This window comes from Medicago truncatula, chromosome 7 (genome assembly GCF_003473485.1).
Source record: "Medicago truncatula cultivar Jemalong A17 chromosome 7, MtrunA17r5.0-ANR, whole genome shotgun sequence".
Classification (NCBI taxonomy): Eukaryota; Viridiplantae; Streptophyta; class Magnoliopsida; order Fabales; family Fabaceae; genus Medicago; species Medicago truncatula.
This window is the reverse complement of record NC_053048.1, coordinates 38,703,989-38,730,624: the sequence shown is the minus strand read 5'-3', so window position 1 is coordinate 38,730,624 and position 26,636 is coordinate 38,703,989. Positions and strand designations below refer to the sequence as shown.

Below are 26,636 nucleotides of genomic sequence, written 5' to 3'. Positions count from 1 at the left end.
TAAGACTTTTGCCTTAGAAAACTTTTAGTTGATTTTCCATCTTCCTCTATTATATGTTCAAACCTGTCGAGATACACCACTACTTGGAGCGTGTTTCCGGTAAAATACCTCATTTTAACGGATAAGTAAATCACAATTTGACGCACTCTTCGTAATCTCCCAATCAATTTTCAATAAGTCAGCAACTTGATTAATAATTATGCTTGCGGCATAATATAATTTACTTAATCCATTTGTTAATGATTTGTTTTTCTTATAAACGTTTGTCAAGTGATTTTGAGAGCAAATGATTGAGTGCTTCTTAATAATTAAAATCAGAATTGTGGAAAACACTGGTAATAAAATTTTGTAGGTAATTCAATTTTTAATATTGAAACTCCCACACGAATCTTGGAATGAATTCCAAACACTTCTGGTGTATATATGTTGAAACAAGAGACATATAATTTCACTATGGTATAAGATATCTAATAGTTCAACAATAACTGTTACTAAAAAGAGTGGTTACCGATTCAAACTTAGAGCATGATCATTAAAGGATGGTAAGGGATGGATAGTTAAAGTAATTTTTGAACTTAACATACGTGTTAGCTGATACTTTGAAGGGTTATTAGATCGTTAACATGTCTGCAACGTTAACGTGACAACGTACCACGTTACACCTTGAGACAAAAAATGAGATCAACCTAACCACTCTCACCCAAATTTATAAGTAATTAAGTATGTGTCGACCAACTTTGAGAGGCCCTAGAAACGAGATGCAACATCTAATGATGTTAATAGAAAGTGAGAAGTACATTGTCTTAGAATAGAAGAATGAAGACTTTGGAATATGAGGGATAGTTCATACAAGCAACCCTCGACAGAGTTAACATATCATGCGTCATTTTACTTGTTTGGAATATGAGGGACAAGATAACTTTTGATTGTGCATTATAGAAGTTAAGGGAATTATTTATTACAAAGAGCTTATTCCTCAAATGATTGTGACCGACAAAGGTGGCAGATCAGCACTGTCTGTTTCCAATGATCGCGATTGGATAACTGATGGTAGCTCCGGCAACTGCTCTGGCGATTGTTCTAGGTCCAACAGTAACCAAATCTAAAATATTATTGCTAGCCTTGATGCTGTTCACCCTAAAGAGTTAGAGCTATAAAATATCGGAACCCTGCACTGGTAACAACTTACATAATTTAGAATGAATGATTTGTACTTCACAATGAGGTTATACAAGAGAGAACCTCACAAAAAAGAAAAATAGAAAAAAAGTATACTATATCAATCATCAACCATAATAAATAGACAAAAATCAACGGCGCTCAATCTTGAATCTCTTATGTAATGCCTTAACACATGATGAAGCAACATGCCATTTTGAATGATACACTGATACCTCCCTCCTCCCACTGTACAATGTTCAAGATGCCATGATCCATGAGTCACAAATGATAATATACATACAACTAGGGTAGTTTTGTTTTTTCCTAATCGCTTTTATTTTCTTTTTCCACTTAATGATTTAACTTGGAAAAATTGCATAATGGTCCAGCATTCTTAGAGAAATCAAGCATGCCTTCTGGCCAAAACACAATGCTTGTGACTGAAACTATTGACAATTAATGTGGTTTGCCTCTCTAACCACAATTTTCAGGATGAATTAGAATTTTACCATTTTCTGTGCAATCATATTTCAAATGTTGGAATGTCGGATGCAGGACCATGTGTAGCTTGGTATAATAACCGAGACAGTATACTTCTGTAGGGGTCACTTTCTCGTTTCTCCTTCAAATAAGCGATACATCTTTCAACCTCAGCTTTCACTTCAAAATATAATTCTTGAGACTTCTCCCTATCCTTAAGTTCCCTTTTCCTTCCTGTCAAACAATATCTCAAATTTTACCCTCAGATTTCATGGCTATTTCAAGTTGAGGAATATGCATTGGTCATACCTTCCGTTTCAATTGGTTTTCCAAAATAATAGTAGAGCCGCCCCGGAACTTTAGGCAAAATTCCAGGCAAATACACTTGTTGATTTGCCACCTCACCGTCAACACCAGCCCTAGTTTCACAATGTATAAGAGACAAAAATGATGCATATGTATATATCACATATAGAAAAGATGGAAAAGAAAAAAAATGTATATACAAAATGTTCTGTTTAGTATGAAACAACAAAAAGCAAATTTACATACCTCAACTGCACAGCCTCATTTGTAAGGCTTTCTATTTCAGATCTGAAATAAGGAATCTTCACCAAGTCATCATAATCAATCACAACCTGAAAATTACAATTTGACATGATATTGTGATATTCAAATCTAGGTTCAAAGCATCCAAAGAAATTCAAGGCATACATTGTGCTATCTATTTCTGTTACAGTCATAGCTAATCTCCAACATTGGTATAAATAAATGGTGAATGTTACAATACATAAATTATTGATAGTTTCAGTTAGATTCTTCTAAGATAGAGGAAAAGCTGTGACTTTTTCAAAGAGTTGATAAAAAATGGTAGCCAATATTGACCCAATGCAATGGACCGTACTGCGGCCTTGTCCAATGTCCACAATACAATAAGAAACTCTACATGACAATTTACAAGAACCAAAATTAAATCCTTTCATAATAAAAACTACCTGACCAAGATCATCTTCTCCAACAGAACCAAAAGGTACGATTTTGGCTCCAAATCTGGCAGCCATCCTGACAAACTCAGATTGTTCAGGCCAGAATAATTTGTATTCTTCACCCTGATAATTATCACACAATGATGAAGAATTTATACAAACCTAGTACATTTTAAATCATAAATATGAAGACAGAGACAACACCTCATAAAAATAAGCGCCGGAATCCCAACATTAAATGCGATAATTAAAATAAAAAAGCTTTCAAAAATCCTAACCAGCTGTATGATTTTAGTTTCGAATGTCCAAGAACAAGTCAAAGACTTTATAAGGAATCAAAAGAGCAGATCAGGATTGAATGAGAAAGATAAATTTCATAATGAAGAGCCTACTTATAGGACTTACCTTCCTATGAAAAGCCTCGCGTGTCCCTCAAGGAAATAATAGCACATGTGATTTGGAAGATAAAAGCTTGAATAGGTTAGATGCAGCTACAGGAAAAACACCAATAACTCTAAATGAGTCAAAAGAAGATATTTCTGGCAGTCTTCCATTTTTCTGTCTCCTAAAAAACAAGGGATGTGCCATTGCTCGAACAACGATATCTCGATCTGTAAAAAATCTAAAAAGAAAGGGAGCTATGTCCAATCCTAGCAGAATGTGGTTCCCAACGAACAGAACAGGCCCATCGGAAGGAATTCCAGCAAGGCCCTTTACGATCTTTCCATCCTCCAAAGTTGAAAGCATTACCGAGCTAGTGATGATGTTAATCAAACTGGAAGCATTATAATTTAGAGCTGTTAAATGTTATTAGTCTGATTACAAATCAACTCAATTAACAAAATGAAAAAAGATGAATTGACAGGCATATAATGCTATCAAGACATCAAAATCACACAACTCGTCATGGTAGCTGTAGGTTGAGCTTTCCCTGGAGTCTTCATTGTTTATATAATATGAACTCTTGTTGGAAATAGTGTGATCATAGGAGCATTTAAGTCTTAGATTCATGTATTTAGGGAGTTGGATTTGTATTACTTCTCCTTATAAACTTAACATGTAATTAATTATGAAATGTATACAAATATCATGGTGGCTGAGTTCTGTACTCACTCAACCACATTCAGAACATTTCTTCTCCATATTTTTCACGATTCTCTTGCTATTTTATTAAGTCAGTTTTACCTGTATGATTCTATTACTTTCCTGGCTTCATCTGGTGTAGGTGGTATGAAATCTGAAGCATAATCATGATAATTGCCACGGCGATAGTAAGAAGTTCCCTTGATTACCATTACCAGGTCAATGCTGTCTTCCTGCAAAGTCCCCAATGTTAGGTTCAGTTAACTTCCTACTGGTTTGATATCATTTTTATATCAGATGAATATGATCACGATGCACTCTTGAATGGAAACACGAGAAAAATCATGCCAGAAGAAGAATAGAAAGGGAGAAAATAATACCAGGAATAGGAAATGGCCGCTGACATCAAATTTACGGAGCTCACAATTAGGCAGTAACTGATGTAGTCTTTCTCCTTCCTGTCGGCTAGGTAGTAACTGATCATTTCCACTAAAAGGAAAATTAAATAACTCGGTTTCATCTTCCAGAATGTTGAAAAGGAAAAAATATCGTGTGTATGAAAAGGAAAACATGGTATGTATATGAAGATAAAGGCTTAGAAGTAATAAATTTTCATGAAATTGGTTGTTCTCACTTTAGCACTCTTTCTATCAATTTCATTTTTCAATAGCACTTCTCTAAAGTGAAGGGAATAGGCATCGAAAAGTTAACAATGTACACTTGATTCCATATAGTGACTGATGTAAGGTGTACAATCCCAAGGAGAATGAACATGCAAAGTATCAAAGTCTGAGCTTTGATAGCATATAGTCGTGAATTAGCATACACTGAAGCAGACTTAAGCATCTTTAGTTTCCACAGAAGTGTTTCTTTCGGTAATATGTCTGCAAGAACCTGAGAATTCAATTAACAATAGATTTTATTACTCACACACAGCTCTTCCAATTGAAATTTTATTTTTTTGAATAAAAATAATAATAAAACCTTACAGGAATAGATGATGAGAAAGTAATAAAATCCTCTGACCTCTATTGTCTCTCTTGCTGCATTTAGTAGAGGAAGTCCTTTCACAGTGCTATCCAACACGATCCTCAGAGGGCCACCTAATGTTAAAAGAAAAATTGAAGGCATAAGTGTTTTCTTTGTACAAGATAAAGACATAATATGAAATTTATATTAAACAAGATATAATCCATTGATGTTTCCCATTAACAGACTGAAGTAAAGAACATGTTTCAAGAAAAATTTCTTGTAATACAAATAAAACCTTTCCCTTGGTCCTCAGGCCGCATCAAGTTACATGTTTCAAGAGTAGTCCCTTTTCTAAACAAATTACCACCTTTCAGTTTTAGTAAATGGCATATCTTGTTTGCATAATATTCAACATTTTAAAGATATAAAGAGCTATAAAGATGGAAATTGGACTAAGCACACCTGACATGGATCTTGAGAATATAGTTCATATTTAAAAAAAAAAACAGCAAAGCAAGATGAACAAACCTGCTGTTAAACTGTGAATATTAGGCAAGGCAGGAGAGAGTGAGTCAGGCAAAGCGTCCAACAATGGTGTTAGAAGTTGCATCTGGGACCCGCTGTAAGAAGTAGCTGCCAAATAGGACGGTCATGGTCAGATCAGGTACTTCATGACTCTTTAACTAATTTATTGTTACAGAAAGATCAACTTGAATACTGTTTAGGAATTTTCACTCGAAGCTGTAGCTATGAAACACATGTTTACTACTCCATTTCCATAATTTATTTATTCTTCAACAAAGCTGTAAAATCTTATCTCAATTACATCACTAAAAGCTAAAATGTTACCTGGGTTTGCCAAGATTAGTACAAGATCAATATCATGGTTACGAGCCGTAACAGTCAGCGCGAGGCACCCTCCTAAAGATTCTCCAACAAGATAAATGGGCCTATTTGGTGAACGTTCATATTCTGACCTAACTGTTTTCTCAACTAATTTCACAAGGTCTGCAATAGGGAAATAAACAGAACAATAAATCATGCTGGCATATACTAACAAAACAGAAACATAATGAGTTAACGAGCACTAAATAATATAAACAGGTACAGATAAAAAGAACCTGTAAATGGTGTTCGATCCGAGACTGGAATATGCAAGCACCACAAATCAAAAATCCTTCAATGAAGAAAAAGAGGATTTCATAATTACATGAGTTAATGTTTATATAAGAGAATCATCTAGCTAGAAGACAAACCTTCCAAGTTTGTTTTGATGTGAAATAAGTCCTAGTCCAACACCATCAATCCCTGTAAATTTTAGAATACAAACAATAACTTAATATACAAACAATTGAAGTAAATTTATTAGTAAGCTTGTTGCTTGATAGCATGACATTACATCAATAAATACTCTGGTCAAATGAAACTCTATGGTGCACAACCAACATAGAGCTGAACTCACACACCATAGAGAAAAATTAAGAGGACATTGTTAAGGGAACCAAAAGTAGAAATATTCTTTTAAGTTTTATACATTTAATTTATTGCAAATTTTAAAATTAAATTCATTAACATGTGTCTTAAAGGCGCAATTTAGCTTTTCCAAAAAATTAATTATCAATTTTTGTCCCATAATTATGAAATTCTTAAATAATTCGTAGTTAATTTGTCCCCCCCCTTAACAACTTCAAATTTGTGGTGAAGGATCTTCGATGTTATAGAAAAATTAGGGAACGAAACATGCATGTGAAAAAATTGCAATTTTGTACATTTTGGTTCAAAAATCAAAATAGAAAGAGATTAGTTAGAATGATAGGAAACTTTGCATATCTCTCTATGTATTTTTAGATAGAGATTTTCATTGTTTTATTTTTTATATTTTTTTGCACTTTATAAATTCATAATTAATTCGTTCTTTGTTAAAAAAAAATTAATTTTTTGTGAAAAAAATCCTACTTTAACATCTTAAATATGTTAGCGTTTAAAAAAAAACTTAAACATATCTACAAAAAGATGTGAAAACATTAATTCAATAGATCACTTTTATAAACTTTATGTCTACCGAAAAAGTAGAAGATCAAATAATAGGAAGACTCACATATAAAATATATGTTGTTGTTTATTTTACACAAATCATATTTTTGACCTCGTGTATATTACATAGGAGGCCACAACCAACCATTTATTTTCATATGTTTTGCACAATTGACAAATTGATCAAATAATTTTGTCAAAAAAAAAATGATCAAATAAAATGAAGGAACACACGGTGAATCCTATAAACCTACTATATTCCCAAAATTCAACTATTCAAATGGACATATAATAAAATAGAAATGCTAACAACACTCTCTTTTGAGCACTCTCTCTAGCACTCACTTATTTATTGGATGAAATTAATGTATACTCTCTTTTGAGCACTCTCTTTAGCACTCACTAATGTATGTCCCACCCACTTTATGTGGGTTCTATTTCCAAAGTGTGGGTCCTACATTAATTTCACTCAATAAAAAGCGAGTGCTCAAAAGAGAGTGTTGTTAATAACAATTAAAATAAGATTTTTAGAAATCGGAGGACTCGCGGGTAGTCTCCGTCATGATTCTTGCCGCCGCTCCTAGGGTTAGCGCCGCCACTCTCCTTGTGAGGGATTTTGCCTTCTGTTGGTGAGAAATCTACTCCCGTGTACGTTTTTGCCATTGGCTTGTGCTAATTTCTTACGTGATATTCCGTGTTATAGAGATAAAGGGGCTGCTGGTTGTTTACTTTTTCTGATCCAACTATTGTTCGTCACCTAATTTCTTCCAATTGCCATCATTATATTTCAATAATACAAGGTATTACTTTTTCATCGTACATCTCTTTAGAGATCACCGCTTGTTAGTGTTGGGGTCTAATGATCCTGAGCGTAGTTCCAAAATTAAGATACATAGTCCGCTATTATAAGCCAGATGCCTTATTTCTAAGTGAGACACTAATCCACTTCAATAGAACTGAAGAATTCCGTTATTTGCTTGGTTTTGTTAATTGTTTATGCATTAGTAGTAATGGTCGGAGTGGTGGTTTAGCACAGTTTTGGCGAAGCTCTTTTAATTGCACCGTTTTAACTTATTCTACTAATCATATAAATGTTGAGGTTGATGATATGTGCAATGGAAAGTGGTAATTTACAAGTTATTATGGTTTCCATAAGGAGGAAGAAGACATGCTTCTTAGGATTTTTTGCGGAGCTTAGCACAAAACAACTCGCTTCTACAGTGCATTCTAGGTAATTTAAATGATATATTAGATGCCCGTGAGAAAAACAGAATATTCTGCAAGACTCCGATGGCTTATCAATGGTTTTAGACAAGCGGTCTTTGATGTTGGGTTTGCTGATGTGTATATGGAAGAATATCCATTTATCCTTCCATATACACATATCATATATCGCTTGTCTAAAACCACTGATAAGCCACTGGGGTCTTGCAGAACCCCCCATTTCTCACGGACATCAAATATATCATTAAAACCACCTAGAATGCACCATGGAAGCGAGGTGTTTTGTGCTAAACTCCGCAAAAAAATCTCAAGAAGCACACCTTCTTCCCCCCTCTAGGAAACCATATTTTCCTTTGCGCATATCATCAACCTCAACCATAGTTTTAAAAATCGGATCGGTGATCGACTCGGCTAAGGTTCTGGGCCACTGGGTCATTGGTCGAACCATTGAGTCACTGGTCGAACCGCATGATAGAATCGGATTGAATCGAATGACTCGGTTATATGACTAGCATAATAATTTAAATCAGTGCATTTAAAAGAGCTTCACCAAAATAGTGTTAGACCACCACTCCAGGATTACTACCAACAGATAAACAATTATCAAAGCCAAGCAAATAACGAAATTCTTCAGTGGACTAGTGTCTCACTTAGAAATAAGGCACCGAGCTTATAATAGCGGACTAGATATTTTAGTTTTGGAACTACGCTCAGGTTCCCTAGACCTCGAGAGTTCCATCCTATCAGACTCATGGCACATCAATTCCATCAAACAAAGGTAAATCATAGTTGTCACCATTAATTGTAATCAACAACACCACCAACTGAATGAAAAGAGACCATTAACAAGTTGTGATCTCCAAAAAGATATGCAATGAAAAAGTAATACCTTGTATTGAAATATAAATGGCGACAATTGGAGTAAATTAAGTGACGGAAATTGGAAAAGGTAAAAACTACTAGCACCACCTTTATCTCAATGAAACAGATTAACACGGAAGAAATTAGCACAAGGCAGCAACAAAAATGTATAGGGGAGAGTAGATTTCTCACCGAAGGATGGAAAAATCCCTCACAAGGGGAGCAGTGGCGCTAACCCTAAGAATGGCAGCAAAAATCATGACAGAGACTACCAACTTGTCCTCCTATTTCCCATCTTTATATACCTGGTCGGTGGAATTTAATTTGGAAGTTGAAAGTACCTCTTAATGTTAAGAATTTATTTGCCGTGTGTGTCGAGGATTTTTTCCAACACATGTCAGCCTTAGTAGTAAAGGAGTCTCTTGTCCAATTGATTGTGTTGCGTGTGATAGTAATTACGAGGACAACATTCATGTCCTTGGAGAGTGTCCTAAAGCTGTCCAGACGTGGTGTAGTGTGAATATGTGGGATACCATAATCTAGGTGTTGCGTCAAGATTATAATATTAATGCACTAATTTTCACTCTTTTGCAGAAACTTTCTCCGTCAAAGCGAAATGTTTTTTACGACAATGTGAATTCTTTGGAAAAGCCGCAATTTGAATCTTTGGTAACAACCGCATGAACAAAGTTCCCAAGTTGTTCGTAGTGAAACTCAATTATTGGAAGACTGGAGAGCGGCTCAAGTAATCAGGTTCCGAAGTGAAGGAAAGACAGACACGATGTGTCAAGCATCTATAAGTCATGAAGAGGATAAATAGAAAAAGCAGGCAGCTCACTGGTATAAATGTAACATTGATGCCTCCTTCTCTCCATCACTTAACAAGGTAGGCTTGGGAATGTGTATTAGGAATGATGCTGGTGAATTTATGTTGGCCAAAACAGATTGGTTTGCTCCCCTGTGTGATGCGTTGATGTGGGGGGAGGTCATAGGTTTATACACAGCTCTACAATGGGTGTTAGACCTTCAATTCGACAATGTGGACTTTGTCCTTGATTCTAAAACAGTTGTTGATCACGTTAATTTTGATGTAGATGACAATAGTGAGTATGGTTGTATTATTTCTATTTGTAGACGATTGTTACAGAATAGTTTTCAGAACTATCATGTCGAATTCAATAGGAGGCAAGTTAATGGGATCGCACACAAGTTAACTGAGATTGTCCCATTAAATCATAGCTCCTATATTATAGATGATGCACCCTCATGTATTTGGCACATTTTAACTAATGAAATGCAATGAAATTCTTCCTAAACAAAACTAGACTATCCTTGCAAAGTTTGAAGGAAAAATACAAACACGCCTGATATTTTTGTTTATTTGTTTGTTTCTATTTTTGTTTGTTTGAGTTCCCAAAAAAAATCCCACTTTATTTGTGTTTTTCTAATACTCTTTTGTGCTTGTTTGATTTTCTATGAAGAAAAGCATTTTTTGTAGGGAACGAAGAAGAGCTTATTTGTTTTTTTTTTTTTTTCTACGCAAAAGAGGGTCCACGGCCCAATTTATTTGTTTGTTTCTTTTTACATATGAAATACGGAATAATCTTTAAAATTCACACATATATAAAGGGATTATAATTCAAACTTCTATTATGACATCTAATCTAACAAGTTTCATATTTTTATTTGTTGAGGTAGGTTCATGAACTATTAGTTTGTTTCTAATACTCCACATTTGTAAAAAAAATATTCTCTTTCTTTGTTAATAATATATTTCAAGCGTGCTACAAATTATAAGTTTATTTTTGTAGGGATATATGAAAGAGTTGGTGGTGTCAACATAGCTGGGGGTTGATCAATTCATTTCTTTGATTGCATGTCTTGGTTCAACTAAAAAAATAACATATATAATTTTGTTTTATTAGTATGAGGTATTGCATTAATTTATTATTTATTGGTTTTGAATATTCAACAATGACTATCTTAAAATGTGAATGAAGAATGTTCCAATATTTTAGCATTTGAATTAAGTTTATTTTAAAAAAATGTAAGAAGTGAACATTTCTATAATAATGAAAGAAGGATTCACCAGGCAAGAAGAGTATGAGAGGAGAATTGTCCCACTGTGAACTGCACTCCAACGGCGAAAACCACCGTGGCGGTCCACCGTCCTCTTCAATCAACTCTTTCGCTTGCTCAAAGTATTCTTCCCAACCGCTCCGTCTCTGCTTCTCCTTCTCCTTCTCCTCCTTACTTTCATCCCTTACCGAAACTCAATCAACAAACATGGCGAAGCGAGCGGGGGCAATGCTCAGGATACTGCTAGACTTCAGTTTCAATGCCTGAGACGGGGGCTCGCAGCGGAAGAGTGGAGAGAAAACACTTGGGAAGAAACAAGCTCTAGCGGCAACCATGGCTGTTGGAAACTCTGAAGTGTTGCGTTCTTAGTTATCACTAGCTAGCTAGTAGTGCAAGATCCAAAACACAAACCGGATATAATTAATGGTTGTGAAAATGTTTTGGAATTCAATGATTAATTAACAGAATTATAAACCTCAATATGTAGCTAACAAATAAAGAGTTTAATTAGTATACTCTATAAGTATATAATTATTTTACACATACATTCAATAATGTGTTTTCATGTGACAACACATTATTAAATATATGGATAAAATAATTGTACTCTAACAAAGTATATAGATTAAATTCACAAATAAATTATGTGACTAGAAAAATCACACATGACATGATGAATGAGTTTGTATTGCATGTTTGAGTGGTGTAGGAGGAGTCTTCAGGACGTGGGTACTATCCGATGAACTAGTACCAAATCTGTGTGTCGTGCTCATGTTGTATTGTTTCTTTCTTTTCATTAGTACAAAAAGCACATTTAATTGTCCCGTGAGCATAGCATCATCATTTGTAGATCCCAAAATAATTTAAAGATTTTTAAATAGGTCTTTAATATATATATATATATGAATCAGGATCCGTTGACACAGGTGTCAATTGATTCGTTGACATTAAATCTTAACTGTTGATTTCTTTTGATCTAAAAGCTTATATTTATTCATTAAGAATATAATGTGAACCACATAAGAGTATATGTAGAATATCTTTTTGCGATTTTCATTTCCTAATTTATTTTGTCGGTTTTCTCTTTCTATATTTGCGATTTACATTCCATTAATAACTTTGTTTTATGTGTGCAGCAAACATAAGTAAAGTTTTTCTATAAGAAAAAGGGTAAATTTCTCAGAAAAAAAATAATTACTTATTCTTCATTTTGTTCCAATGCCAAGATTCAACCTTTTCTATTTGCAGATGATAACTCGTTTTCCATAAGCTCCATTATTTCTTCTTCTTAATCTTATGCCAACCTTTTCTTTAAGCCATGTTTCTTCTTCTTTTTAATCTTATGCTATTTTTAATTGTTACAATCTTATGTTACTAAAATGGCCTTCATGCTTTTCTACTAATTAAAAATTTAAAGGAAAAAAAATTGAACGAAAGCAATTTAAAAAATAATTTGGCACAAATCATGACAAGTCAACCGTATTGAGGACATGAAATTCATAACAACAATGTATTGCCACCGATGAATTGAAGTGCTGTTCTACTTGTTCAACAAGTTCAATGCATAATTTATTTTTACATAATATTGCTTGTTAATTTAATCTTGATTAATATTTTGAATTCAAAATGATCGAGGCTGCTGTATCGTGCAAGCCCCATTTTTCTACCCATTGTTTCTTGCTAATTTCTGGTAGAATGCAATTATACAGGTTACAATCTCATTATGAAAAGAGAGAGAATTCGGTGCAACAAATTAGGAAATGAAAATCACAATAAATATGATATATATGATACTTTTAAGTGGTTAAATATTAGCCTTTGGATCAAATGAAATCAACGATTAAGATTTGGTGTCAACGGATTCGTTGACACCAAATCTTAACCGTTGATTTCTTTTTATTTAAAGGCTTACATTTGTTGATTTAGAATATCATGTGAACCACAAGAGTATCATGTAGTATATCTTTTTGCGATTTTCATTTCCTAATTTGTTTCGTCGGTTTTATCTTTCTATATTTGAGATTTACATCATAAATTTGTTCTCTGTGTGCAGCAAACATAGGTAAAGTTTTTCTTAAAAAAAAAAAAGAAGAGGTAAACTTAGAAAAAAATTACGCATTCTTCATTTTGTTCCAATGCCAAGAGCCAATCGTTTCTATCTACAGATAACAACTCGTTTTCTATAATCCTCATTTTTTCTTCTTCTTAATCTTATGCATTTTTTTTCCGATACAATCTTATGTTATTAAAATGGCCTTCTTTGTTTTTCTACTATTTGAAAATTTAAAGGAAAATAAATGAACGAAAGCAATTTAAAAAATAATTTGGCATAAATCATGACAAGTCAGCTGTAAATATTGAGGACATGAAATTCATAACAAGAAGTTATGTTCAACAATTTAAAAAACAATTTGGCATAAATCATGGCATTCTTGTATTATCGCTGATGAATGGAAGTCTTGTTCTACTTGTTCAACAAGTTCAATAGAACAAGATGTATGCATACATTTTTCTACATAATAATGCTTGTTAATTTAATCTTCATTAATATTTTGAATTCAAAATGATTGAGGCTGCTGTGTCGTGCAAGCCTCATTTCTCTACCCATTGTTTTCTTACCGATTTCTGATAGAACACAATAATACAAGTTACAATCTCATTATGAGAAGAGAGAGAATCCGGCTAAACAAATTAGGAAATAAAAATCACAATAAATACAATAAATATGGTACATGATACTTTTAAGTATTCAAACATTAGCCTTTGGATCAAATGAAATCAACGGTTAAGATTTGGTGTCAACGGATCCTGACTCATGTATATATATTTATGGTTTTTGCTAGAAACCACTCATGAATGTATCTTTTAGCAACACACACCTCAAGGTGTGATTTCCACTTTTTAGTTATAACTTTGTTAAAAAACACCTTCATAAAAATTAATTGATGTCTTTTAACAAATGCTCATAGACTAACTTGCTAAAAGACACCTTCATAAAAGGTGTGTTCTAGCAAAACCCTTTATTTATTTCTAATTTCTAATTAGGTCCTTTCGTTGAAGTTGACTAGCAACATTGTAACATAATGACGTGATTACCAAAAATATAGTATTATAATGACTGATTATAACAATTTACATCTAGAAATAATTATCTTGTTTGTCAAAATTGCCATATAGGTGATTTAAGAACAGGGGAGGTTTCCCTCAGTCGATAAAAAGTTAGGGCGAACAATATTCTAGTCGGGTAAGCGTCGTCTGATTCCTTCTCAAGTCTACTGAAAAGTACACGAGTCTTGAAGACATCAGACTTAGTCAAAGCTTAGTAGAATTGGATAATGAGGCACTCAATCCATGCTCCATGTTTATAGCGCAAATAATTGCAAGGAGCGATGGGCAAGAACACATGTTTCAAGGGTTATTGCGCACATTGACCTTTAATGGATCACGCCGCGAAGTGGAAATCTGTTTGTCGAAAAGCGTCATGTACCCCCTCAACGAAGGAATAGTTACGCACTACCCGTGTAAATAGTCGAACAAGTCTAATATTGTAGAGCATGTCGTTTGGTAAGTAAGTATGAATAGTTTTTCCTGTAAATACTCATCTTGTACAATGCATTACAGACACAGTCAATCAAACTCAAACTATTTACGCAATTCTATCCCTTCACTTTTCTGACTTTATCTTTATTTTATATGTGTTGCATAGTTCAATACCTAAAAGCCTCAAAACATTGTATTTAACACTCTATTGGAATAGTTAATTAAACCATAGTTGAGGGACATAGTTCTTTCCTCAACATAATTGCTTGAAGAAAGAAAATCACAATTGAGGATTATCAGTCGTGATATCTCAGCTAAATCTCTAATTCGACAACAATAACTTTTTGTTAAGTTTAGAGACATTTAAAAACTTTCAAATAGTTCGGAGATCTACTGAACAATTAAGAGATTAAAGGAGTTTAATGTACAAGGTTTGAATCGTGACAAATGAAAAAAAAAAACATTAATATAACAATTAACATACTAACATTTATAATTAAAAAAAAGAGACGTATAGCTTTTTCTTAAAGAAACATATTTTCTTTAAAGTTTTGGAGAACTATCTACTATCACACAAATTTATAAGCAACTAAATATGTATCAACCAACTTTGTCAAAAAGTAAATGTATCAACCAACTTTGAGAGGTCCTAGTATAGAGATGCAACATCTAATGATATTAATAGAAAGTTAAGAAGTATGTGTCTTGAATTAGGAGACATGAAGACTCCGATATTGTGAGATATTTAGAACACATCCATATTAGAACAAGTTGTTGAACATATTTCATATATTGTATCGATCATGGACAGTGCATACAAAATTAATAGATACAGGCTACAACTGCTTAGTGTTGTCGATGTGACTTCCACAGAATCGACATATCATGTGACAAAATTGGCGGTGTCTTTTTCCGATGGTTGCACTTGCACATGTGTGACTGACGGTTGCTCCGGCATTAGCTCTGACGATTGTTCTAGGTCAAGCTAGAATATTGGAACCTTTCTCGGGAATCTAACTTGAATAATTTAGAATGAATGATTTGTGTTTTATAACAAAATCTTTTTATATATCAATGAGATTGTGCAAATTTATATACAAGAAAGAATCTCTCAAAAAAGGAAAATTAGAAAGAAAGAAAAAATGAAACTATTCCAACCATATAAAAAAAATAGACAAGAATCAACAGTGCTCAATCTTGAATCTATCATTTTATGCCTTAACACATGAGGAGGCAAGTGCTGTTTAGAATGATACATTGATCCCTCCCTCCCACTGTACATTGTTCAAGTTGCCATGATCCAAGAGTCACAAATGACAATATACATACAACTAGGGTAGTTTTGTTTTTTCCTATCACTTTTATGTGCTTTTGCCACTTTATTGATTTAAACTAGACAAATTGCATAATGGTCCAACATTCTTAGAGAAATCATGCCTTCTGGCCAGAAAACAATGCCTGAAACTATTGAAAATTTACATGGTTTGCCTCTATTATCTAAATTTTCTGGAAAATTTAGAACTTGTCATGTTATGTGCAGAACAATCATATTTCAAATGTTGGAATGTCAGACGTAGGACCATGTGCAGCTTGGTATGATAACCGAGACAATATGCTTCTGTAGGGGTCACTTTCTCGTTTCTCCTTCAAATATGCGATACATCTTTCAACCTCGGCTTTCACTTCAAAATATAATTCTTGAGACTTCTTCTTGTCCTTAAGTTCCTGTTTCCTTCCTGTCAAACAATAGCTCAAATTTTACCGTCACATTTCACGGCTATTTCATGTTGAGAAATATGCATTGGACATACCTTCTGTTTCAATTGGTTTTCCAAAATAATAGTAGAACCGGCCCGGAACTTTGGGCAAAATTCCAGGCAGATACACTTGTTGATTTGCCACCTCACCGTCAACATCAGCCCTAGTTTCAAAATGTATAGCTTATGTTTAGTATGACTCAACAAAAATGATGGAAAAGAAGGAAAAAAATTCAAATACTTATGTTTAGTACGAATCAACACAAGCAAATTTAGATACCTCAACTGTGGAACCTCATTTGTAAGGCTTTCTATTTCAGACCTAAAGTAAGGAATCTTCACCAAGTCATCATAATCAATCACAACCTGAAAGGAACGATGCGATATGGTGTTGTGATATTCAAATCTAGGTGCAAGGCATCCACATAAATTCAAATATGAAATTTGCATACATAGTGTTATCTGTTTCTGTTACAGTCATAGCTAATCTCTTACATTGGTAGAAAAGGTGACAATACACAAAATATTCATAATGCCGGATAGATTCACGCAAGATAGAGGGAAAACTGTGTTTCTTTTGAAGAGTTGATAAAAGTTGGTGATAACGCAATTGAAAATTCTGGACGACAGTCTACATTTACAAGAACATCAAACTAAGAAACTCTAGTAGAATTATGCTTTCCATACAAGAAATCCATTGGCTGAGTAATGACTGAAACTTACTTGGCCAAGATCATCTTCTCCAACAGAACCAAAAGGTACGATTTTGGCTCCAAATCTGGCAGCCATCCTGACAAACTCAGATTGTTCAGGCCAGAATAACTTGTACTCTTCACCCTGATGATTATCACACAATGATGAAGAATTCAAACAATCTTAGTAAATTTAAATCATAAATATAAAGACAGATACATAGTGCATCCGAAAAAATAAGCGCTGGAATTCCAACATTGAATGTGATAATTAAATAATAGGCTAAAGTGCACTCTTCCCCCCTAACTTTCAAAAACTTGCAATTTTGGCCCCCTAAATACCAAAACCACAATTTAGCACCCCTAAGATTTAGCCCCATTGCAACTTTGGTCCTTTTGATCAATTTTGACCTAGTCAACGCTGATTTGGCATGCCACATGTATATTTTTTAATTTTCTTTTTTTTTAAAAGCCACATAATCATTTATTAAATTAAAAAAATGAAAAAAGAAATTGAAAAATAAAAAAAAAATCAGATTTTTTTTTAAAAAAGAATTATGGAAAGAAGAAGAATCGTTTATACCGTTTTTATTTTCCTTTTCTATTATTATTTTTTTTAAATTCTGATTTTTTTTTCTTTTTTCATTTTTTTAATTTAATAAATGATTATGTGGCTTTTAAAAAAATAAAAAAAAAATACACATGTGGCATGCCAAATCAGCGTTGACTAGGTCAAAATTGATCAAAAGGACCAAAGTTGCAATGGGGCTAAATCTTAGGGGGGCTAAATTGTGGTTTTGGTACTTAGGGGGCCAAAATTGCAAGTTTTTGAAAATTAGGGAGGGAAAAGTGCACTTTAGCCTAAATAATACACAAATCATTTCCTTTCTCTTTTGGTTGCCTTGCTTTCTGTTTTGAAAGACAAGGATATATACCCCTAACACCTTACATGTCTGCAGTCGGTGTTCTACCCCAGATTACATATTTGTCATAAGTCAGATGCACGGGCACCAGACAGTACGCAAGAAAATGGAGCATTAACTTCCAACATGTGGTATTATTCGTTTATTTTTTTCAGATGTAACATGTGGTATTAAATACCAAGCATCTGATGCAATTTTATGATTGCGCTGGAAAGTAGTATCCAAACTTATTAGATTTACCTTCCTATGAAATCCCTCGCGTAATCCTCCAGGATATAATAGGACATGTGACTTGGAAGCTAAAAGATTGAAGAGGTTAGATACTCCTACAGGATAAGCACCCATAACTCTTAATGAGTCAAAAGAAGATACTTCTGGCAATCTTCCACTTTTCTGTCTCTTGAAAAACATGGGATGTGCCGTTCCTCGAACAAGGATATCTCGTTCTGTAAAAAATCTAATAATAAAGGGAGCTACGTCCAATGCTAGAAGCATGTGGTTCCCAACTAACAAAACTGGCCCCTCTGAGGGAATTCCAGCAAGGCCCTTTACAATCTTTCCATCCTCCAAAGTTGAAAGCATTACAGAGCCGGTGACGATGTTAAATAAACTGAAAGCATTATAATTGAAATATGTTAAATATTATTAGTTGATTAAAGATTACACAATTAACAAGAGTGAACAAATATGAATCGACAGGCCTCTAATATCATCATGGTAGCTGTAGGTTAAGCTTTCCTCGCTATCTTCAATGTGTATATAATATGCATATGAATTCTCTTGCGTTGTGCTAATGGCTTAAACGATCAAATTTATTCAATTAATTTTACCTGTATGAATATGATTCTATTATTTTCTTGGCTTCATCTGGTGTCGGCGGTATGAAATCCGAAGCATAATCATGATACTTGCCACGCCGGTAGTAAGAAGTTCCCTTGATTACCGTTAGTAGGTCAATACTTCCTTCCTGCGAATGTCCCAAAGTTAGGTTCATTTAAATTCCAACTGGTTTGATATCATTTTTCTCAGATGAATAGGGAAGCATGCCGGCAAAAAAATAGCGATGGAGAAAATAATACCAGGAATAAGAAATGGCCACTGTTATCAAATTTACGGAGTTCACAGCTAGGAAGTAACTGACGTAGTCGTTCACCTTCCTGTTGGCTAGGTAGTAACCGATCATTTCCACTAAAAGGACAAATGAAATAACTCAGTTTCATCTTCCAGAAAGAGTCATACACTTGAAAAGGAAAGCATCCTGTGTATGTGAAAAGGAAAACATGGTATGCATACGAACATAAAGGTTTAGAGGTAATAAATTTTCATTAAATTGGTTGTTCACACTTGGCACTTGTTTTATCAATTTCTTTTTTTAATAGCATTTCTGCTAAGTGAAGGCAATTGTGATAAAAAAGTTAACTAAGTACATATGATTCAATATAATGACTAATGTAAGATGTACAATCCCAAGAATAATGAACCTGCAAAGTATCAAAGTCTGAGCTTTGATAGCATGTAGGCCTGAATTAGCATACGCTGAAGCAGATTTAAGCATCTTTAGTTTCCACAAAAGTGTTTCTTTTGGTAATATGTCTGCAAGAACCTGAGAATTCAATCAACAATAGATTTTCAATATTGAAAGTAAATGAAGTGAAAGCTGAAATGAGCAACAACAAGCCAGAGCAAAGAAAATGCAGTCATATATGCTTAAATTTATTCGCAAAAATGCAGTCATTTGCTTAACTTTATTCTGAAATATGCTTTAACCACTGTCAATTTCATTAAGTCATTATTACTCACACAACATGCTTCACATATTCAAAGCATAAAGAAAAAAGTCACACACAGCTCTTCCAATTGAAATTCTTTAAGTTTTTAATAAAAACAATAAAAGAACCTTACAGGAAGAGATGATGAGAAAGTGGTAAAATCCTCTATCGGTTCTCCTGCTGCATTTAGTAAAGGAAGTCCTTTCACAGCGTTGTCCAACACCATTCTCAGAGGGTCACCTAATGTTAAAAGAAAAGTTGAAGGCATAAACGGAGGAAGTATCATTTTCTTTAGTAAAAGATAAAGACAGAATACAAGTTCTCATCTATGATAAATGAACTTGACCTAAAAATTAGGTCCTTAAGGATATTGGAGTGGAAATTTAGCATAAGTTCCCCGTAACCTAGAAGTTAAGAACTTACGAATTTAATTAACTAGAAAACTAAAATTCGTGAATGAATAAAATATTAGCAGAAGCAACAAAGGTAGGGAAACATATATTTCTTTTAGTCGTCGGGAAATATTGTTTAACTAGTTCAAATTTAAACATTGTATTGAAAGGAATGCAGAAGGGGAAAATGACGAAAAAGAATCAAAGAGAAGAACGAGCACAGGCATGAAACATTTATATGGTGAAGGAAGAAAAAATCTGCAACAATCCCATACAACATAAACCATGATGGGTAAATCCTATGAAAGTATGAACGTGAGGATATAATATGACATTTATATTGAATAACATATAATCCATTGACGTTTCCCGTTACCAGACTGAAGTAAAGAACACGAGGGATTATGCCCATCATTTGAAGCATAAAAAAGAACCAGAAACCTACAACTGACTAAATTTAAGTCACTAATTATTGAGACAACTATCTGGTAATGCGAACAACCAACAAATGGAGCCTTTCACTAGGTCTCCGGCATCAAGTTACATGTTTCAGGAATAGTCCCGTTTCTAAACATTACCACGATTCAGTTTTTAGGTAAACGAGCTAATGCTTTTCTTGTTTTCTGCGTAACGTTCAACATTTTCAAGATATAGAGAGCAATAAAAATGGAAATTGGATTGGACTAAACACACCAGACATGGATCTTGAGAAAATAGTTCATATTAAAAATACGGCAAAGAAAGATGAACAAACCTGCTGTCAAACTGAGAATGTTAGGCAGGGCAGGAGAGAATGAGTCAGGCAAAGCATCCAACAATGGTGATAGAAGTTGCATCAGGGACCTGCTGAATGAAGTAGCTGCATAATAGGATGGGCATATGATCAGATCAGGCATTTGCGATTCCTTAACTGAATTGCTGTTACAGCAAAATCAACTTCAATATCATTCAGGAACTTTCACTCAAAGCTCTAGGCAAGAAACATATGTTCGCTACACCATTTCTAATGAATGGCATCATTCTGAAAACACTAACCTCAACCATGTTTATAGGCAACAACAGACATCTTTGTCTAGGCTCAAGCTTGTTTGTGTTAATTATCTAACTTGTCATTAACGTATCGATAAGTTAACCCAATTTTTATTGTAATACTCACGGATTCACAACTCTGCTTTGTTAGAATAGTGATTGCAGAATTTTACCGATCAGGATGTACGCATACAAGTACAACACTAAATAAGTAATTCAATATGGCTAGGCTACTGCAGATTCTATAAAACTAATCTCACTTTAGCCATGTTTATGGTGCTGAATTTTCTTTATTTAGCTAATCTTAACAATAAAATGAAAGCCATTAAATCATATATATACATCACAATAAAGGTACCTGGGTTTGCCAAGATTAGTACAAGATCAATATCACGGTTACGAGCCGCAACTGCCAGCGCGAGGCACCCTCCTAAAGATTCTCCAATAAGATATATGGGCCTATTTGGTGAACGTTTATATTCTGACCTAACTGTTTTCTCAACTAATTTCACAAGGTCTGCAACAGGGAAATAAACGAACAATAAATTATGCTGGCATACACATCATATCTATAAATTCTATAAATAAAACAGGTGTCTGTAAGTGGAGCGAATAGACAATGTCAGGACGTAAGCACATTGGAGAGTTGAACCCGAAATACTAGTTCATTTGGTGGGAGAGTCTCATGGCCAACTACCACCTTGAGCACTTTTATCTACTCAATATGAGACTTCTAACATTGCCACGCCCATTAATGGTTGACGCTCACGGTGGCTTTCGCTCTACCGGCACTGATCCGATGATAGCCGTTTTCTTTTTTGAGGGTGCATCCACCTATTGGTATCGGTGGAGCACCTCAATCCAACCTATAGATAGATAATCCTTTCCGTGACCCGGCTCTCATTGAAAGCATCAATTGTTAGGACTTAAGCACATGCATGCGGAGAGGCCAACCCAACAAACTAGTCTATTAGGTGTGACAGTCTCATGGGCACTTTTATCTACTCAATGTCGGACCCCTAACAGAAATGGATTGTGTAAGAAAGTTCAACATGAGCACTAAATAATTAAGGGTTGTTAACTTGTGCCCCTGTAACACTAGTTAAGAAAGTTAAAAATAGAAACATTTCATTCAAAAAACAAGTTTTCTAATTTCAAAAAGTTAAATACTCATATTTCCACAATTTCCAATACAATCATTTTATGTTGGTTTTCTTAACTAGTGTCTCGGGGCACACAAACTCTGAGGTAACAGAGTGTTCACCATATGGAAATGCTACCTACAAGGACCATACCGCCGGTATCCAACCAAACTCCAAGGTATTTAAGAATTTGCTATAATAAAATGAGGTACGGGAAAAGAAACCTGTAAATGGTGTTCGATCCGCTACAGGAATATGCAAGCACCATAAATCAAAAATCCTTGAATGATGAAAAAAGAACAAAAAGAGTATTTCTTAATTACACACATGAGTTAATAATTATATAAGGTGCAAATAGAATCATCTAGCTAGAAGAAACATGTCAAATATAAGGTGCAATATTACTCATATGTATGACAAAGTGGTGAAATGAAGACAAACCTTCCAAGTTTGTGATGATGAGAAATAAGTGCCAGTCCCACTCCATCAATCCCTGTAAAGTTTGGAATACAAGTAATAATAAATTTATTAGTAATAGTAAGCTTTATTCTGTGGTTTATCCTATAAACTTCAATTGAACTTTTTTTGCGACTAACTGTTAACAATTATGAAATCAAAGGAAAACCAAGAAATAAGTTAAGATATGTAATTTCTCCTATATGATAACAATAAAAGAACCTAAAATATTATGTTATGTATCAAAATCAGACTTAATCTCGGTATATTAGTTCATTAGTCTCATGGCTTATTTTTAGCTTGAGCCAAAACTTTTAAAAATCAACAATATGTTATGTTTCACGACTATATTAATTCAAAATAAACAATGGGTAGCTCAAGAGATTAATAGTTAAGAGATTAAATGAGTTAAGGACTAAAAAAGGTTTAGAATTTGAATATTGAAAAGTGACAAAAATATTAAATAAGGTGGATTATCTCTTCCCTTCAAAATTTTCTCTATACATAAGAGTTGATGATCGAATCTTTGACCACTTGTTTAAGGGGTACAAGTTCCTTACCACTTTAAGCAACACATTGCTTAATGTGTTTTGTTATTTAAGATTTTTTTTTTCTTGAAATTTTTTAAAGTTGGGCAAGGCTTAAAGAGGTATGTTCTAAACCGGGTCTAAACTCAATCCCCATAAATCTAACCTAATAAAAAGGTCAACACTCGCACCAAACATGCAATAAATAACTCATGATCTACCACCATGGACAACGAAAATTGAACTCAGCGGCGAAGCCACCTTTATTGACTCTACTGTCTTAGCCCCTGCCGACTTTTAAAAATAAATAAATCATACATATCTATATACTAATATAATCTAATTTAATTATGGAATTATGTGCCGTGTGATTATTCTGTTGTTGAGGCAGTAACACAGATGTTTGTTTCTTTGCGATTGAGGTTAGGGGTTTATCAGAAATCACAATCCTGGTTTTGGATGGAACATGCATTGTATAGATGCATTCAATTTGACGATTATGTATATCCATATTTTTCCTATACTCAATTCATATTTTATTTTATGTTTATTTTTCTCTTCCTATCACATCTATCCATTCAATATTTTTATTTTTCTCTCTCTTTAGTCCTAGACTAGATTGAATATATGCTATCTGTATGATGGTGGCTCACACCTTCATTTTTACAATCACACTCTAGTCAATGATTACTCTCCCAACCTAGCTCCTCCCACCAACCTAACTTCATTTAAGTTGAACTAATGTTTTTTTAGGGGAAGTTAAACCAATGTTTTGTTAATTATATTTTTCTAAGAAATTTAATGGTCATAATTTCATTTTTAAAATAGATAAGTGAGAAATTCTAAATTCGAAACCGCGACCTTAATAATATTATAATGTTATACTAATTGATTATTGACTATGTTTATGAAGACATGTTGTGTTAAATTTATAATCATATAATAAATGATATATATAAAATCTCCTTGTATAATTTGAAGGATTGTCATTCCATAAAGTATTGAAATGATGCAGATTACTACTTGCCAGGTTTTTCACGTTACATTCAAAACTCTTATGACATCTCTATGCCGAGCTCTATGTCATCTATCACGGTCTCTTGTTGGCTAAATACATGGATATCACTGAGCTAGTTTGCTATTATGATTCTCTTCATGCTATTAACATCACCAAAGGCCCCTCCTTGAACTATCATGTTTATATATGTGGCTTTGATTCAAGACATAAAAAAGATTTAATTGAGCAAGGAAATGTCTCGGTTATCCATACCTTTCGTGAAGGGAATCAATGTTCGGATTTCATGACTAAACTCAATGCTTCCTCTAATCTTGAGCTTCTTCGTCAAGACTCATCTGCAACGAATCTTCTCTTTTTGTTGCGGAGTGATGCGGCGCGAACCTTTTTTTGAGAGATTATTTCTTTTCCTTTTTTTTTTCTTATGTTGTTGTCTTGTTTTCTATGTTTTTTCTTAGCATTGTAATAAAAATAAATAAAGTATTGCAATTTTTCGGAATTTCCATCTGCATATCCTTTTTTGTTTTTTGAAGTACCATCTACATACATAATACATGTTTCTTACCAAAAAAGAACAATATTACCACGTCCTTCAAATCATAGTCGCATGTACCGGCTAAGTTTGGACCAAACAAATCCCGACAGTTCCACATTGTTCTGACACGTATATTTTATGTGAGTCTTTTAACGATTATATTTTTGTAAAAAAAATAAAAACCAGAAAATATTAATTACATATTTGCAAGTGATATTATAAACTAATTTTTTTTTTGAAGGAATAATTTTACTCTAATTGAAATTTATCAATTTACTTTTTCTTCTTGGAGGGTGGGTGAGACTATTCAATTACTAAATCTTTAAATTAAATAGTTTTATCGTTAAAAATTCATGTAAAAATAATAAATAATATATGTAAGATCTGAATTCGAATCCGACATCAAAAAAAAAATTCATTTGAATTTGTTTAACCGCTGGTAAGAAAGAAGGACTACTGACCAGGCAAGAAGAGCATGAGAGGAGAATTATCCCACTGTGAACTGCACTCCAACGGCGAAAACCACCGCGGAGGTCCATCGTCTGTTTCGATCAACTCTTTCGCTTGCTCAAAGTATTCCTTCCAACCGCTCCGTCTCTGCTTCTCCTCCTTCACCGGAACTCGTTCAGTAGACATGGCGAACCGCGGGACTATGCTCATGATTCCACCGGACTTCACTTTCATGGCCTTAGACAGTGGCACGTGGTGGAAGAGAGAGGAGGAAACGGTGGGGAAGAAACAAACTCCAGCGGCAAGCATGGCTGTTGGTGAGTCAGGTTTGAAGCTGAAGCAGTTTGGAATTCAATGGTAATTATTAACATGATGACAATTAATCTCAATATGAAGATGAGATATATATGGTATAAATATGATGAAATAGTACGTAATAAATCAATTATGTGACTAGAAAAAACACATGTATTGCTCATTATGGCTGCGCTTGTGTGTTTGAGTTGTGTACGAGTCTCTGGTGACTCCTACCACTGTGTCGTAATGTGCTGTCTTCTTTCTTTGTTTTTGATAAAAATAAAAAATAAAAAAATAAAAAAATAAAAAAATAAAACTTGTTTAACGTTTTGTTTTGGTGTTAATGACAAAATTTTAACGACTATATAGAGTAATGATTTGATGGGCATAGATTGAAGATAAACGTATTGCGTAGGCCGGTTAATATATAGCTTTAAGCCTCCAAAAATATAGAAATTTTATAGTTGATAAAAAACTAAAAAGTCTCTTATTTTATGTAAAATTAATAAAATCTTTGCTGAAATAAATATCGTATATTAAAAGTAAATATTAAAAGAAATCGATTATATTAATTTAATGCATATTTTGCATTCTAAAGCATGTGTGGAAGGCTTATTAAAAACAAAAGCATATGTGGAAGATAAAATTAAACCAAAATTTAATAATTTTGAAAAGACATCACCTTTGAATTCGTGTTAAGAGAAAATGGTTGACAGCAAAACTGACGTGTATACCTTTGATAAATGATGTATGTTGTCTATTATATTGATCACATACATCATTTATAAAATGAACCTTAAAAATGAACTTTATTTATAATAGTGATCAGATGTAGGACCAGGGGTGGCCTTGAGGGTGGGTGGGAGAGGCGGCAGTCCAGGGCACTATTATTTTAGGGTGCGGTTATAGTGTATAAGGAAATCTATATGCACCCTACATAAATTCAGAAATGATTTCTGTGAGTTGTATTAAAAAATTTTAAGTATATCTGAATTGATTGTGTTTTAGGTGTTTGAGCTATGTGAATTAAGTGTAGGATTTTAAAAAATCTACTCATCAACGATCTTGCTACCCAGTTTTGCTTCAGCGAGCACTAGTGGGTGAAAATTCTTCACATAAAGTAGATCTTTCTCTCTTTGGACATACTATATATATTACTCATTCAAGATCATCATACGAATTATATTCACTTCCTCGTTCACCACCGCAAATTAATAACCACAAGAAAGTAG

At 33.8% G+C, this 26,636-nt stretch overlaps 1 protein-coding gene and 1 pseudogene across 3 annotated transcripts; both read right to left on the bottom strand.

The window, feature by feature from the left end:
• Positions 1–839: 839 nt before the first annotated feature.
• On the bottom strand, positions 840–11,215 carry LOC11436253 (acyltransferase-like protein At3g26840, chloroplastic; annotated as a pseudogene).
• Positions 11,216–15,582: 4,367 nt separating this feature from the next.
• On the bottom strand, positions 15,583–25,515 carry LOC11440981 (acyltransferase-like protein At3g26840, chloroplastic). 3 transcript variants are annotated; one of them, XM_003624383.3, is made up of 14 exons: positions 25,119–25,507; positions 22,566–22,617; positions 22,349–22,404; positions 21,341–21,499; positions 20,708–20,812; positions 19,695–19,801; positions 19,274–19,395; positions 18,872–18,980; positions 18,623–18,759; positions 18,033–18,402; positions 16,901–17,014; positions 16,458–16,543; positions 16,232–16,341; positions 15,583–16,156 (listed from the first exon to the last, which is right to left on the bottom strand). In XM_003624383.3, the coding sequence occupies exons 1-14, from the start codon at positions 25,414–25,416 to the stop codon at positions 15,966–15,968; spliced, it is 2,016 nt and encodes a 671-aa protein (XP_003624431.1). In that variant the 5' UTR covers positions 25,417–25,507; the 3' UTR covers positions 15,583–15,965. The 3 variants fall into 3 exon arrangements, with proteins under 3 accessions (XP_003624431.1, XP_013449444.1, XP_039683428.1); XM_013593990.3 differs by lacking the exon at positions 22,349–22,404 and having other exon boundaries at positions 25,119–25,344; XM_039827494.1 differs by lacking the exons at positions 15,583–16,156; positions 16,232–16,341; positions 16,458–16,543 and adding an exon at positions 16,550–16,808 and having other exon boundaries at positions 25,119–25,515.
• Positions 25,516–26,636: the final 1,121 nt, after the last annotated feature.

What these genes read in the sequence shown, in the direction of transcription:
- LOC11440981 (XM_003624383.3), bottom strand. Translation starts at nt 25,416, where the DNA reads ATGCTTGCCGCTGGAGTTTGTTTCTTCCCCACCGTTTCCTCCTCTCTC. An exon ending in CTTTCTCATCATCTCTTCCT is followed by an intron (nt 19,396 to 19,694) that starts GTAAGGTTCTTT and finishes TTGAATTCTCAG; the next exon opens with GTTCTTGCAGACATATTACC. An exon ending in ATAGAATCATATTCATACAG is followed by an intron (nt 18,403 to 18,622) that starts GTAAAATTAATT and finishes TAATGCTTTCAG; the next exon opens with TTTATTTAACATCGTCACCG.